Consider the following 12,912-nt stretch of genomic DNA (forward strand, 5'->3'; position numbering starts at 1 on the left):
AGGATATTCTTCGAGCAGTAGTGCTAGACTTTGGCGCTAGTTGGCAGGATTTTTTTGCCTATTGTCGAGTTTTCGTACAACAACAGTTATCAAGTGAGTATCCTTATGGCTCCTTTTGAGGCTTTGTATGGTAAGAAGTGCCGATCTCCTTTGTTTTGGAAAGATGTGTCCGATTCACCTGATTTTGGACCGGATATGCTTCGAGATATGGCAGAGCAAGTAAAGATCATTCAGACGAGAATGAATTCAGCTCATGATAGACAGGCAAAGTATGCAAATATCAGACGTAGACCTCTGAGTTTCGATCAGGGAGACCGAGTATTCTTGAAGATTTCTCCTTTCAGAGGCCCTGTTAAATTTGGAAAGAGAGGAAAGTTATCTCCGAGATTCATCGGACCGTATGAGATTCTCGAAAAGTTAGGAGATCTTGCCTACAGACTTTCACTTCCTCCATCTTTATTTGGTATTCATGACATTTTTCACGTCTCTATGTTGCGTAAATATCATCTAGATCCTTCTCATATTATTCAGCCTGATGAGGCCGAGCTTGACGAGACTCTGAGCTACATTGAGTGACCGATTCAGGTCCTTGACCGAAAGGAAAAGCAGCTCAGAACCAAGTCGATTTATTTGGTGAAAGTTTGGTGGAGCCATCACAGAGTCGAGGAAGCGACTTGGGAGACAGAATCTAACACGAGACAGCGGTTTCCAGAGTTATTCGGATGACGTGAGTTCTTCTTACTGTCTTAGGTTCTTTATTCTATCTTATGTGATTGATTCTTATTGATTTCGAGGACGAAATATCTTCTTAGAGGGGGAGAATTGTAACGCTTCAAATTTATATTAATTGAGTTATTTGAGATAATCGAAGATTATAGAATTCAATAGCCGATTTTATTTTTATCAGGGTTTATTTTGCAATTTTTGGAAATTTCAGGGACTAAAATGCAAATAATGGATTTGTTATAATATCTTAGCTCCTTTGACTAGTCTTCATTCTCCTCCATCTCCTCCAACGCGCCTTCCCTCCATTTTTGTGCTTCAAACTTTTCTTCAAGTTTTTCTTCTTCGGTTTCCGGTCGATCCGTCTTGTAGAATTTTAATCCAAAGTCAGTTTAGAGATCCCGGAAGCGAGAGCTTCTTTCTATTGTAAGTTTTTCTCCGATAAGTCATATTTCTATTTTTGGATGTTGTTAGAATCGATTGAGTTTCGGTTATGATGTTCTTGAGATAGTTCTTATCGTTTATTCTCAGTCGGATTTGAAAAAGAGCGTCGTTCGAAATTGTTATGATTTTCGGAAGCTTATTTCGAAAATGGGGATTTTGATATTTGTTGGATTGGAATTGTTTTTGTTGTTTTGGTATTGGTTTGAGTTGTTTGCAATGCTATACTGCTGTATGTGTTTTCGGTTTGATCAGATTATAACTGTTATGCCACCGGTTTGAGTTTTGGAATTTTGATTCGTTTGAATTATTGAACCGATGACAGTTGGGTTTGATTGTCGTTTTTTATCTTCTTTTGCCTTCGTACAGATTCGTTTGAAGTTGGTTGAGCCCAGAGTTAGCAGTAATCGATCGTCGAAGAGTTAGAAGAAGAGCGGTAAAGAGTTTTACCTTGAGCGTTTGTTTTAGTAGTTGTATGGATTTTGATATAACCTCTTTTTGTAGTGTATCCAGAGTTGGAGCTATTTGAACGAGAAAGGTACAAGCAGTCATCGTTTAAGCGGGATAGAACACTCAAGACAGATGGTTCTTGAGTTTTCCTAAAATCACATACTTGCATCAATAATTTTTCTAGAATGGGGAACTTGTATTTTGTGATTGAATTCTTTTTATTAGTTGAATTATGATTTAATGCCTTGTGTTTACTATATGCATTCATCTCGAGCCTAAATTTTTGATTTCAGCGAGCTGTACGGCCTTTTTTGTTTAGACGTTTTGGGGGCTATATTATGAGTGGCCTGGGTTGTAGAAGTTCACCTAGTGTCAGCATACTCCTTGTAGTCGCACCGAAGTCTAAAGGATGGAGATACGTGATACCACCTCGATCGGGAGAGTCGGTGAGTTGTTACGTGATCTCATCTTCGGGATCCCAAAAGAACAGTAGAAATTCCTTGATTATTAGAGTTGATATCTCGGTTTTAAAGACATGCATTTAATTCGTATTAACATTGAATATGTTGTCTGTATTTCATGTTATTGAGATATTACTTGTTACTGCATGTTATGTTGCTTTTACTGGAAATATCATTCTCACAGGAGTTATCCGGCTATTGTTTTATTTTGTATGTGTACTTGGCAACATGTGGGACAGGATCGAGTCAGAGGAGACTTGGTTAGCATGGAGATCAAGGAATAGAAGTGGGACTCGGTTTAGATGTCGAACAATATGTCAATCTAGTTTATATTTTTGAAGCATGTTTAGAACTCGAACTTGTTTGATGTTTGTTTATATTCGAGTATTGAGGTTTGTATGCGGTTGTTGCATGTATTTTGTATCTCATTATGTATTGAATGGATTTATGAAGTTGAAGTTTGGTGAGTTTATTTCTGGAGAATCAGGTTCAGAGCTTTGTTTTTTTTTCAGAACTGGGTCTGCATTAGCGCACCCCCTTTTGAGCAAAACAAAAAGGTTGCGGTTTTGGCCGCGCTCGAGCGGTAGTTTTTTACCGCCTGAGCGCGGCACTATTTTAAAAAAAAAAATTCCCTTTCCTTGCTTGAATTATTTTGAGCATTGGTTTATTCGATGTTTGATTTTATTACTCGAGTTTAGATGTTTAGAACCGAGGTCTCACAAAAGTCGTGAGAGATGTTTACTTATTGTTGAACAGTGATTTTAAATTATTATTAAGAGATGTTTTGTTTGTACCAAATTTGGTGAAAAACATTTTTTCCATTTCTATGCTTGATAAAGATGGATATTCTTGTTCATTTGGCAAAGGTGTTTGCAATATTTACAAGAGTGAATGTTTAATTGGTAAAGAAAAATTGGAAAACGATCTCTATAATTTAAAATTAAAAGATATTCCATTGAATAATGTCCAAACAATATCAACAACACACAAGAGAAAATAAGATACTCTGAATCCGGCACACTTATGGCTTGCTCGATTAGGTCATATTTCCCTATGAAGGATGAACAAGCTAGTGGGAGAAGACATGTTTCATATGTCTGATACTAATTCTCTTACTATTTGTGAACTGAAACGATACTAACTCTACTTTAAAAAATAATTAAATAAAATGCGGATTTTTCAGAAAATTTTATTAAAATTTCCGCATAACCTATTTGTTTAAGTGAAAATCCGCCTGTCTCAGACAGCAAACAAAAGAAAATGAAATAAATAAACAACCGACGACACAAGTAAACTAAGCCGAGAAAAGAACGAGAACCCAAGGAAGAGATTCAACATAACAAATATACAAAAGGTTTAAGAAATCTAGTGTTTACATGCCCAAAACAATGCTAACTAAACATTTCATATACATTTGACAAATAAGCAAAATAAATGCTTCATAACATATAAAATTCTATTAACTATGCGGAAGACGAGCAACGGTCGGAGGGATGTGTCGTGCCCGCATCGCTGTCCACTCTATAGTCCTGCCTCTCGATCTCAATGAAATACTCCTCACCTGAAAACAATAAGTGTAGTAAGTCTAAAAAACTCAGCAAGAAAATGGGGGGAATAACGAGTACAACATAAATACATACATAAGAAGATTAAAAATAGCTTGATAATAAAAATACTTTGTGTCCCTAACTTAAATGAATGATTTCTAAATGAAAGGAGCGAACATGAATGAAACATATGCATGGCTAAGTCGAACATAAATAACTGAATAACTGAACTGAAACATAGTCATAAATATTTGAACTGTAACTATGAACTTAGTTCCTTGAATTGTGACTCTGTGATTTCGATCATGATCATGGCTGCAGTGCACTATGCCGCAAGAAAGTCAGGATAACACTCAACTCGTCTTGCCCATACTTGGTAAGGAAAGCCAGGATTTCTCCTAACTCGTCCAAACCCATACTTTGTAAGGAAAGTCAGGATTTCTCCCAACTCGTCCAAACCCATAAATTTGGTAAGGTAAGTCAGAACGTCTCCCAACTCGTCCAAACCCATACTTTCTATAGTCACAGTCATCTCACTTTGTTCATAAAAATATTTTTCTTTTGTTCTTGAATATGGGACTTAGCATGCATATGTTAATATGATGTACATGTAAATGTTGATCGATAATCATGCATATGACTCACAAAAGAATGACCGGGATGGTGATTTAGGAACTAAACCAAAGGATGGAAGATTTAACCCATAATTTGCACTCACGACTAATTTAAGCGGTTAGCCCGTAAAATTTATAACTTGCTCGTTTCTTAACCAAAAAGGATTCCGCTTGAAACCACGACTCCACGACACTTACAAATAAGTAGGAAAGTCATCCTCGGAATTTATTTCCTAAGCGATCATTTTTCAAAAGGACGATTTCCGGGCAGCAGCCCCTTTGTGTTCAACAAAATTCTGCACCTTAACATTTAAAAATCTAAAACTCGCCCCAAACTTAATCGAATTGATTCCCGCTTGGACCAACATATTCCCAACATCCTAGACTAATTCCAGACCCGAGACCTTGGCCAAAACCCGAGTTTAACCCCTGTTTAAAAAATCAATTTCTGGACAGCAGTCCCTTAGCTTCAAAAATCTGCACATACCTTATTTTCAAACTCAACCAAAACACATAGGTGTTTGTCTACAAACTCCAGCCTCTATCCTAGCATCAAACCAACATTTGAACTCACCCAAAACCCCCTTAAAACTCCCATAATCCAGCTCAAACCTAGCTCAACCAAGCAACTAAAATCGAGCCCCAAAAATCTAGAAAATCCAAAGTTCCTCCAAACCAATTCACCATCTATCTTCAACCTATCCTAATGCTACCATGTGAACTACATATCACCCATAGTAGCTCCTAAATCGCCATCCAAATCAACACAAACAATAACATCAAATTTTCGTAAATTTCTTGCTAAGAAAACTGGACAGTTTCGAAAAGTCAAGCACCATTGCATTACCCATTCAAATGCTTTAAATCAATCATTACTCAACATATAAACATGATTAGATCAGTTTCCCAAACAATAACCAACCAAAAAGCTTCATACCGTGATTTGAAGAAATTACAGGGCACGCATTCATGCTTATAAAAAAAATGAAATGCACAAAACTTATCACCAATAAAAAACACACATAAATAATATACAAGGTGAGCAATGAAACCATAATCTTGCCTAAGTTAAAAGAAAATCGAAGAACCAGAGCTCGCTTGAGCTCGCCGAATCCAGGCTGGAACGAGCTGGAACAGGGCTCGAATGAAAGGGAAACGACTCGCTTAGCTAGCTGGGGTGAAGCTTCGCCGGAGAAGAATAAGAAGATGGAGGAGCTGCGGCCGTGCTTCAAGTATGAGAAGAGGCCGATGGATTCTCATGGAGAGCAGGGGAGAAATCGGGCGATCCCATTGAGTGTGTGTGCGTGAGTTGAGTGAGGATTAGGGTGTAATTTGGGGCTAGGGTTAGATTTAATTTCAAGTGCAAAAGTACTCTCAAAATAGCAACTTAAGGCCATAAATTAAATTGCACTAAATAAAACACAAGCTAAAAATTTAGAAATTAAAATACAACACTTTAAATATTTCGAAGTCACGGCAACGAGTAAAATATTTAAATATCAAACAGAGCGATTTAAAATAATTTAAGCAAACTAGGCAAACGTTTAAAAGCAATTTAAATAAATACACAAGCGAAAATAAAAAATCTTTAAAATGATTTGAACAATTAAAAAAGATTTAAATAAATAATCTAGACATTTAAAATAATTTAAAATAACTAACTGCTAAACTAAAGCTATTTAAAATAAATCAGTTGGACACTTGAAAATATTTAAACAAAAAAACTATACAGTTAAAATAATTTAAATGAATAAACTAAACAATTAAAATCATTTAAATATGCAAGCTTAAACCTTTAAAATATTAAAACAATTAAATTGCATAATAAAAATCATTTTGATAAATAAACTTAAACAATTAAAAACATTAATTAAATAGTTAGTACAATAAAATCATTGAATAAATAATTAAAATATTTTATTAGCACATAATTCAAATAAAGAATTTAAATCAATTAAACCTAAAAATAATAATCCCAATATTTATTAAATTTAATGCATGCGATTTAGTATATTAGATTTTAGGTGCTACAATGTGAACTCTGTCTAAAAGGAAAAATGACCAAAATTTCCTTTAAGGAGCATACGGAGCGAGCCAAAGGACTGTTGGATTTGATCCATACAGATGTGTGCGGTACACTTAGCATCACCACTAAGCATGGACATTCTTACTTCATCACCTTTACCGATGATTTCTTAAGGTATGTGTATGTGTATTTGATGAAATACAAATCTGAAGCTTTTGAAAGGTTCAAAGAATTCAGAAATGAAGTAGAGAAACAATTGGGACGAAGCATCAAGACACATCGATCGGATCGAGGTGGTGAGTAATTGAGTGCTGAATTCCAAGAGTATCTTAGGGAGAATGGGATTCTCTGGCAGTGGACTCCGCCTGCTACACCTCAGTTGAATGGTGTTTCAGAACATCGTAACCGGACATTGATGGACATGGTTCTTTCTATGATGGGGTTCACGGAGTTGCCGCCATCCTTTTGGGGATATGCTCTTGAAACAGCGGCACTGTTGTTGAACAATGTCCATTCAAAGGCAATTGATAAGACACCATATGAGATATGGATGGAAAGCCTCCTAAGTATTCTTATCTTAGAATATGGGTTTGCCCTGCTTATTTGAAGCAGACAGTGGGAGATAAATTGGATGATCGATCTATTTTATGCTACTTTGTGGGATACCCAAGGAATTCGATTGGATATTATTTCTATCATCCCAAAGAAACAAAGGTGTTTGTTTCTAGGAATGCAACCTTCTTGGAGAAGGAATTTCTATTGTATAGAAAATGGGAGATGATAGAACTCGGAGAGGATCAAGAAACACCCATGATTGTAGAGCCCATAACCAAACAGCCAAGAGAGGAGATACAAGCTCCTAGGAGATCCGAGAGGGTCTCGAGACCACCTTGAGGTATGGTCTACTTCTTGAAGAATGCCATGATGAGCCTGACCATGGATGTGATCCAAGGACCTTCAAGGAAGCGTTATCTGATGCCGATTCATCCAAGTGGCTTGAAGCTATGGAATCTGAGATGAATTCCATGCATTTGAACGAAGTGTGGAATCTTGTAGATCCACCTGAGGGAATTGTTCCTATAGTGTGTAAATGGATTTACAAGAGGAAACTTGGGACGGATGGGAAGGTGGTGATCTTTTGGTAGCGCTTAGTCGTGTCGCACCTAAATTAACCCAACTCAGATTAACTAAATAAACATGTAGTAGCTCAACACCATACATTAATCGGTCGACATGTTTTTGCGCACCGACTAAAGAAGTTAAATAAGAATAAAATTCCAATAAATACGAAAAACCCTAACGTTTGAAAACAACAAAACAAATTTCCATAATAATATTCATGTATATTATTGTGGAATTTTAGGTAGCGATATGTTTTAGTGACAAACTTGTACCATTATACTTTATATACCAACCAATACTCCTGGAAGAATTGGGCTGGGTTAATAACGATCGATTCAAAAGAGAATAAAAAATCAAGACTCAAAGCGATCGAGTTGGTTATATTAATAGTCGACACCATACATTAATCGATCGACACATTTTTGCGCACCGACTAAAGAATTTAAATAAGAATAAATTTCCAATAAATACAAAAAATCCTAACGTTTGAAAACAACAAAATAAATTTCCGTAATAATATTCATGTATATTATTGTGAAATTTTAGGTAGCGATATGTTTTAGTGACAAACTTGTACCATTATACTTTATATACCAACCAATACTCCTGGAAGAATTGGGCTTCGTTAATAACGATCGATTCAAAAGAAAATAAAATCTCAAGACTCAAAGCAGTGAAGTTGGTATTATTAACAGTCAACACCATACATTAATCGGTCGTTAACTGAAGAATTGCTTTCTAAGATGTAAATATATGATAAAATCGTTGATCTTCCGCTGAATGAGTGACAAAAAAATCAACGTTTTCTGGCATACTCCCCAACTGAAGGTATTCTTTTTTACTTTTTTCCGTCCACGTCGGGGAATGACTAGAGGCGGCAGCACCAATCTTTCCTCCTGCACTATCCATTCACCTGGTACCAGATAAACAGGATCCGTATATACTTCTAACCAATAACGTGTGGTGTAATAATCTGTACAAAAATCATAAACAGAAATATTTGCGTTGTAGCAAGCAGCAATGGCATGTGAACATGGAATCCTGTCAATGTCGAATTTACGACATGTGCACGCTTTACTCTATAAATCAACTAACTCGTTGCTTGTGCTATCGTGCACGCAATACTTCCCCTCAATTGCTTCAATGACTTCATATTTTCTAGAAACGATGAAATTCTCACAAACGATCGACTCGATCGCTGGTGTGAGATGTGTAGTTGATGCAACCGCTTCTTGACGATATTTATTTCTCCAGGTTGATGTGATTCTTTGCAGTGCTTCCAATAATTCAATTATTTGAAGCTCCCTCTCCTCACGCAACCTATCATTTATTGATTCCACTCCATTCGTGGTCATGATGGAGTAACGGTTTCCGGTTTTTTTCGCTCTAGACCACCTTTTGGGAGAAGTGTGATCTTCCAAATATTTAGCAACCTCTGGAAATCTCTCCCTCAATTCTGTATACAAGGAATCAAAATCACTTTCCTTGTATGCTTTTTCCACCCGAATGAATAGCTCGGCAGCTCCCTTTTTTTTTGTTTCTCTTGCCTTTGATGTTTTGTGACATGTGCCACATACAAAACACATGATGTGCACATTTGTATAAAGATGCAACTGCATTTATGATGCCCTAGTGTCTATCTGATATTATCACGAATTCGTCATCGTCCTCTACTATGATTTTCAATCTGCTTAGAAACCAAGACCATGACTCAGAGCTTTCCTTATCGACAACACCCCATGCAATAGGAAATTGGTGGTGATTTCCATCTTGTGCGGTTGCTAAAAGCAAGAAACCGTCATATTTTTCTTTCAAGAATGTACCATGTAAGGGATATCATGGCTCATAAAAATTATCAGAATCAGATGTTGTCACTAGGTGTTGACAACATCCTACACAACATGCAGCGGAAATATTAAAACGTGAATAGTAACAACAAACCAACAGTAAAAATACTCAAGAGTAAATATGCACAAGTACTAAAGTAATAAAGGTTGCACATAAAACATATTTAGGTGTTGTCACAAGGTGTTGACAAAATCTTCAATAACACCTTCATTAACATGCATCAGAATTTTTGAAAGCATGAATAAAATAGATAAGCAACCAAACAAATCAGACTCAAATATTTAAGCAAAAGTATAAAATACTCTTGCAGCGCCTCAGGGCAAAACTTTCACTAGAAAATAAATCAAAGAGTTTTACAAAACCCTCAAACTAGTGAACATTTTAAAAATCAATTTTCTCAAAAACAAGTGATAAAATAAAGAATAAAACAGATAAACCAACTCCTAAAATTCTACTGAAGGTATACAAGAAAATCAAAAGAATAGAGTTGGCCCTTAGATGCCAAAATACGAGAGCAACATTCTTCAATATTCAATGCTCTCAAACTCTTCACGGAATCTACAGAAAACAACGACCAGAGCTACTACGAGTCCTTAAGCTTTTCTATGGTTCTCAAGATCTTCTATGCGTATGCTGAAGTCTCTCACAATGTACGCTCAAAGCACTCTTGGTCGTATCACTCTCTTTTTTATTTTGTACGCTTAAATCTCTCTTCTACGGCTTGAGATCTTTCTTTTCTGCGCTCTCTCTCGTTTCTCTTCAAGCCGCTGAATCTCTACGCTCTTCTTCTATTTAAGCGTGTCAAACTTATCTCCAAAAAGGCTTGATCTTGTTTCCTTAATTCAAACTTGAATCTACAATGATAAGGAAACAAAGATAATTTAGGAGATAGAGATATATTATGATAAGTTCATAATATCTCCTACAAAATAATTAACACAATCAACCATAGTTTAAATCGAGGAATATTATATTATCTCAATTCAAATCAAAACAATTCCTAGTTTAAAATATCAAGCATATAGATAGAAAACACAATATTAACTATCAATTCTAGAAAGGCAAAACACATTATTATAATCTTTCAAAATATGGAAAGATATCAAGGAATAATTAATTCCTTTCAATCTCCCCCTTTTTGCCTTTCTGGACAAAACATCTAAAAGCATTTCAGCAACTCCCCCTGAATATTAATTCTCATAACTCCCCTGAGTTCAAACTTCTCAAATCAGTTCTCCCCCTGAATTTGATCTTTCAATTCCGAGTGTTGTCAACAATGTTGGCAACATCTGCACACAACACTTGAAGTGATCTGAAAATACTTAATACATGCTCAGAAGTGAATCACAAAACACATTTAATCAATTTAGCACACATCACATCTCTCATGAATATCAATTCTCTCCCTGAATACGAAAATACATTATCCCCCTTAGTCTAAGCATGGATGTTGTCAAGGATGTTCCCAACATCTCCTCACAAAACTTAAGTAAGAGCAGAAAAAAACTTAGAACAAATAAGAGAGTCATAATCAAACAAGCTAACATTGATTAGAACCAGATCAGAGAAAAAACATAAGAGAAATCAGAGCAGAGAAAAATAAACTTAAACCACAAAAACTGAAACTGATTTCTCTGTGACGATCCATCATTTTCTTTGCCAGAACTAGCTTCTTCTCCTTCAGAACCAGAGTCACTATCTTCTCCATCAGAGCTAGATCCACCAGATTCAACATCTTCTCCCCTTTTTTGTCCAGAGGAGGTACCTACACCAAGAAAAAATCGATATTAATATAGACGAGCTTTATAGTAAGAAATTTCTGCTTTGGCTTGTAAAATCTTCTGTTCAACATGAAACATCTAGATTGAATAAAGATAAAATCCAGTTGTTGAAGTAGGAGGGACAAATATGGCAGTGGCAGGGGAGGTGTTGGCAACATCTACCACAACATCTCCAGCAGCACCTGTTTCTGACCAAGGTAGGTCCAATTTCATGTTACCTCTAAGTAATGCAGATGCAAGCTTCAGGATCTCAACAGCAGCATATAAAGGCTCATCATCATCTTTTTCAAAATATTGATATACTAGCATAGCGTATATCAAAGAAGGAAACAGGAGCATGTAAGATACCAACCCACAGTTTTCATATTGCATAACTGTAGTAAAACACAAGCTTCACAAAGTTAAAAGCTGCTCCAGTTCCTATAGTAAACAACACCACAACTTGATGTTTGATGACAAAGGTTGAGTTGCTTGAAGGAGTTCAAGTCTTCATTGCAGTCTTGTGAAGAACATAAGATATTTTATCAGAGCAGACTGCACATCTTCTTTCACCTCGGGTGAGATAAAGAATCATTAATCACAATAGGACTAAAATCAAAAATCTGAACCCTCACATGAATTTTCCCAAATTTTGCGAAAGAGGGTTCGGCACAGCTTTAGTAAAATTTCAGTAGAATTTCAAGACCATAGGTCTACAGTAAAGAGTAGCATATATCACAGTAGCGAACATATTTTTGATTTGGAAAATTCTTACCAGATTTTGTGTGCCATATGCTTCCAAATCAATGTTGTGCTCCTCAAAGAAATCACAATTGGCATAGTGTTGCCAATCGTTTGCAGCATTCTCACTACAAAAAAAAAAACAGAGGACTAGGATTGGCTTACTCGGTAGTCTTCATCCAAGGTGTTTTCCAAGGTGTCAGCAACACCTTCAGAAACATCTTCTGCAGAAACAGCAATACCAGCTTCCTACATAAAGGTGCAAAAACAATGACAGTAGCCAGTAAATTCCGAATTTTGAAAAATTCTACAATATTCAAATACTCCTCATCTAAGATGTCAGCAGAAATTTCAGCAGCGTCTAATGCAACATCTGCTTTTGTGGCAGATTCCTCAGAGCCTTCATCAGAGAATGCAAGGGATGGATATCAGTAAAAATGACCATCAAAGATGGATCAGCAGCAGTAACAATGACCATCAAATATCTCAATTTTAAAAAAAATAATCCTCTAAGATGTTGTCAGAGGTTTTGTCAACATCTGGCTCAAGATCTTCTTTGTTGCCCATCTCTGTTTGAATATCGGTGAATCAAAATTCTTCCCTGCCATAAAATTTTGAACAGTTAGAATAAAAAGAGAAGAATTTGACAATAATGCAAGGACCGACGAAATTCAGTATAAGTGATAATGTGGTGAGGGTGAGCAAAGAATAACAAGATCATAAAATATTCTGATGATAAGATCAAATCTAAACAACAAACCCTTCACCTCTTAATCACTCGGTAGCAGTTAATGTTCCCTAACAGTAACAATTGCCAACGTTAAAATGGAGTTTGAAATCATTATGGCAACAGATTGGAGAATTTTGGTAATAAATCAAGTCAATTGAAATTCACAAAAATTCCATAAATAAACTCCACATCGAATTTAACTCCACTAAAACAATTTCAATCACTAAAAAATTCGAAATATTAGTGGATAGAGCAAATCACTACATTTCGCTTATTTTAGAACTTCAAACTTTTCAGCAAGATATATTTACCATAAAATAAATATGCATGTCTTAATTATGTATAAAAACAGAGTGTAAAATGCAATAAAATGCAATCACATGCAAAAAAAAAATATGTTGACAAGTGAGGTGTTATCCACGATATTGGCAACATCTTCCAGCAACACT

At 35.9% G+C, this 12,912-nt stretch overlaps 1 protein-coding gene across 1 annotated transcript; it reads right to left on the reverse strand.

Moving 5' to 3' along the window:
• Positions 1 to 8,463: 8,463 nt before the first annotated feature.
• Positions 8,464 to 9,003, reverse strand: LOC140862794 (uncharacterized). Its single transcript, XM_073265829.1, has one exon. It carries the CDS (start codon positions 9,001 to 9,003, stop codon positions 8,464 to 8,466), a length of 540 nt encoding a protein of 179 aa, XP_073121930.1.
• Between the last annotated feature and the right edge of the window lie 3,909 nt (positions 9,004 to 12,912).

This window comes from Henckelia pumila, chromosome 4 (assembly GCF_033568475.1).
Source record: "Henckelia pumila isolate YLH828 chromosome 4, ASM3356847v2, whole genome shotgun sequence".
Lineage (NCBI taxonomy): Eukaryota > Viridiplantae > Streptophyta > Magnoliopsida > Lamiales > Gesneriaceae > Henckelia > Henckelia pumila.

Coding starts and splice junctions, on each gene's coding strand:
- LOC140862794 (XM_073265829.1), bottom strand. CDS start 9,003: ATGCAGTTGCATCTTTATACAAATGTGCACATCATGTGTTTTGTATGT.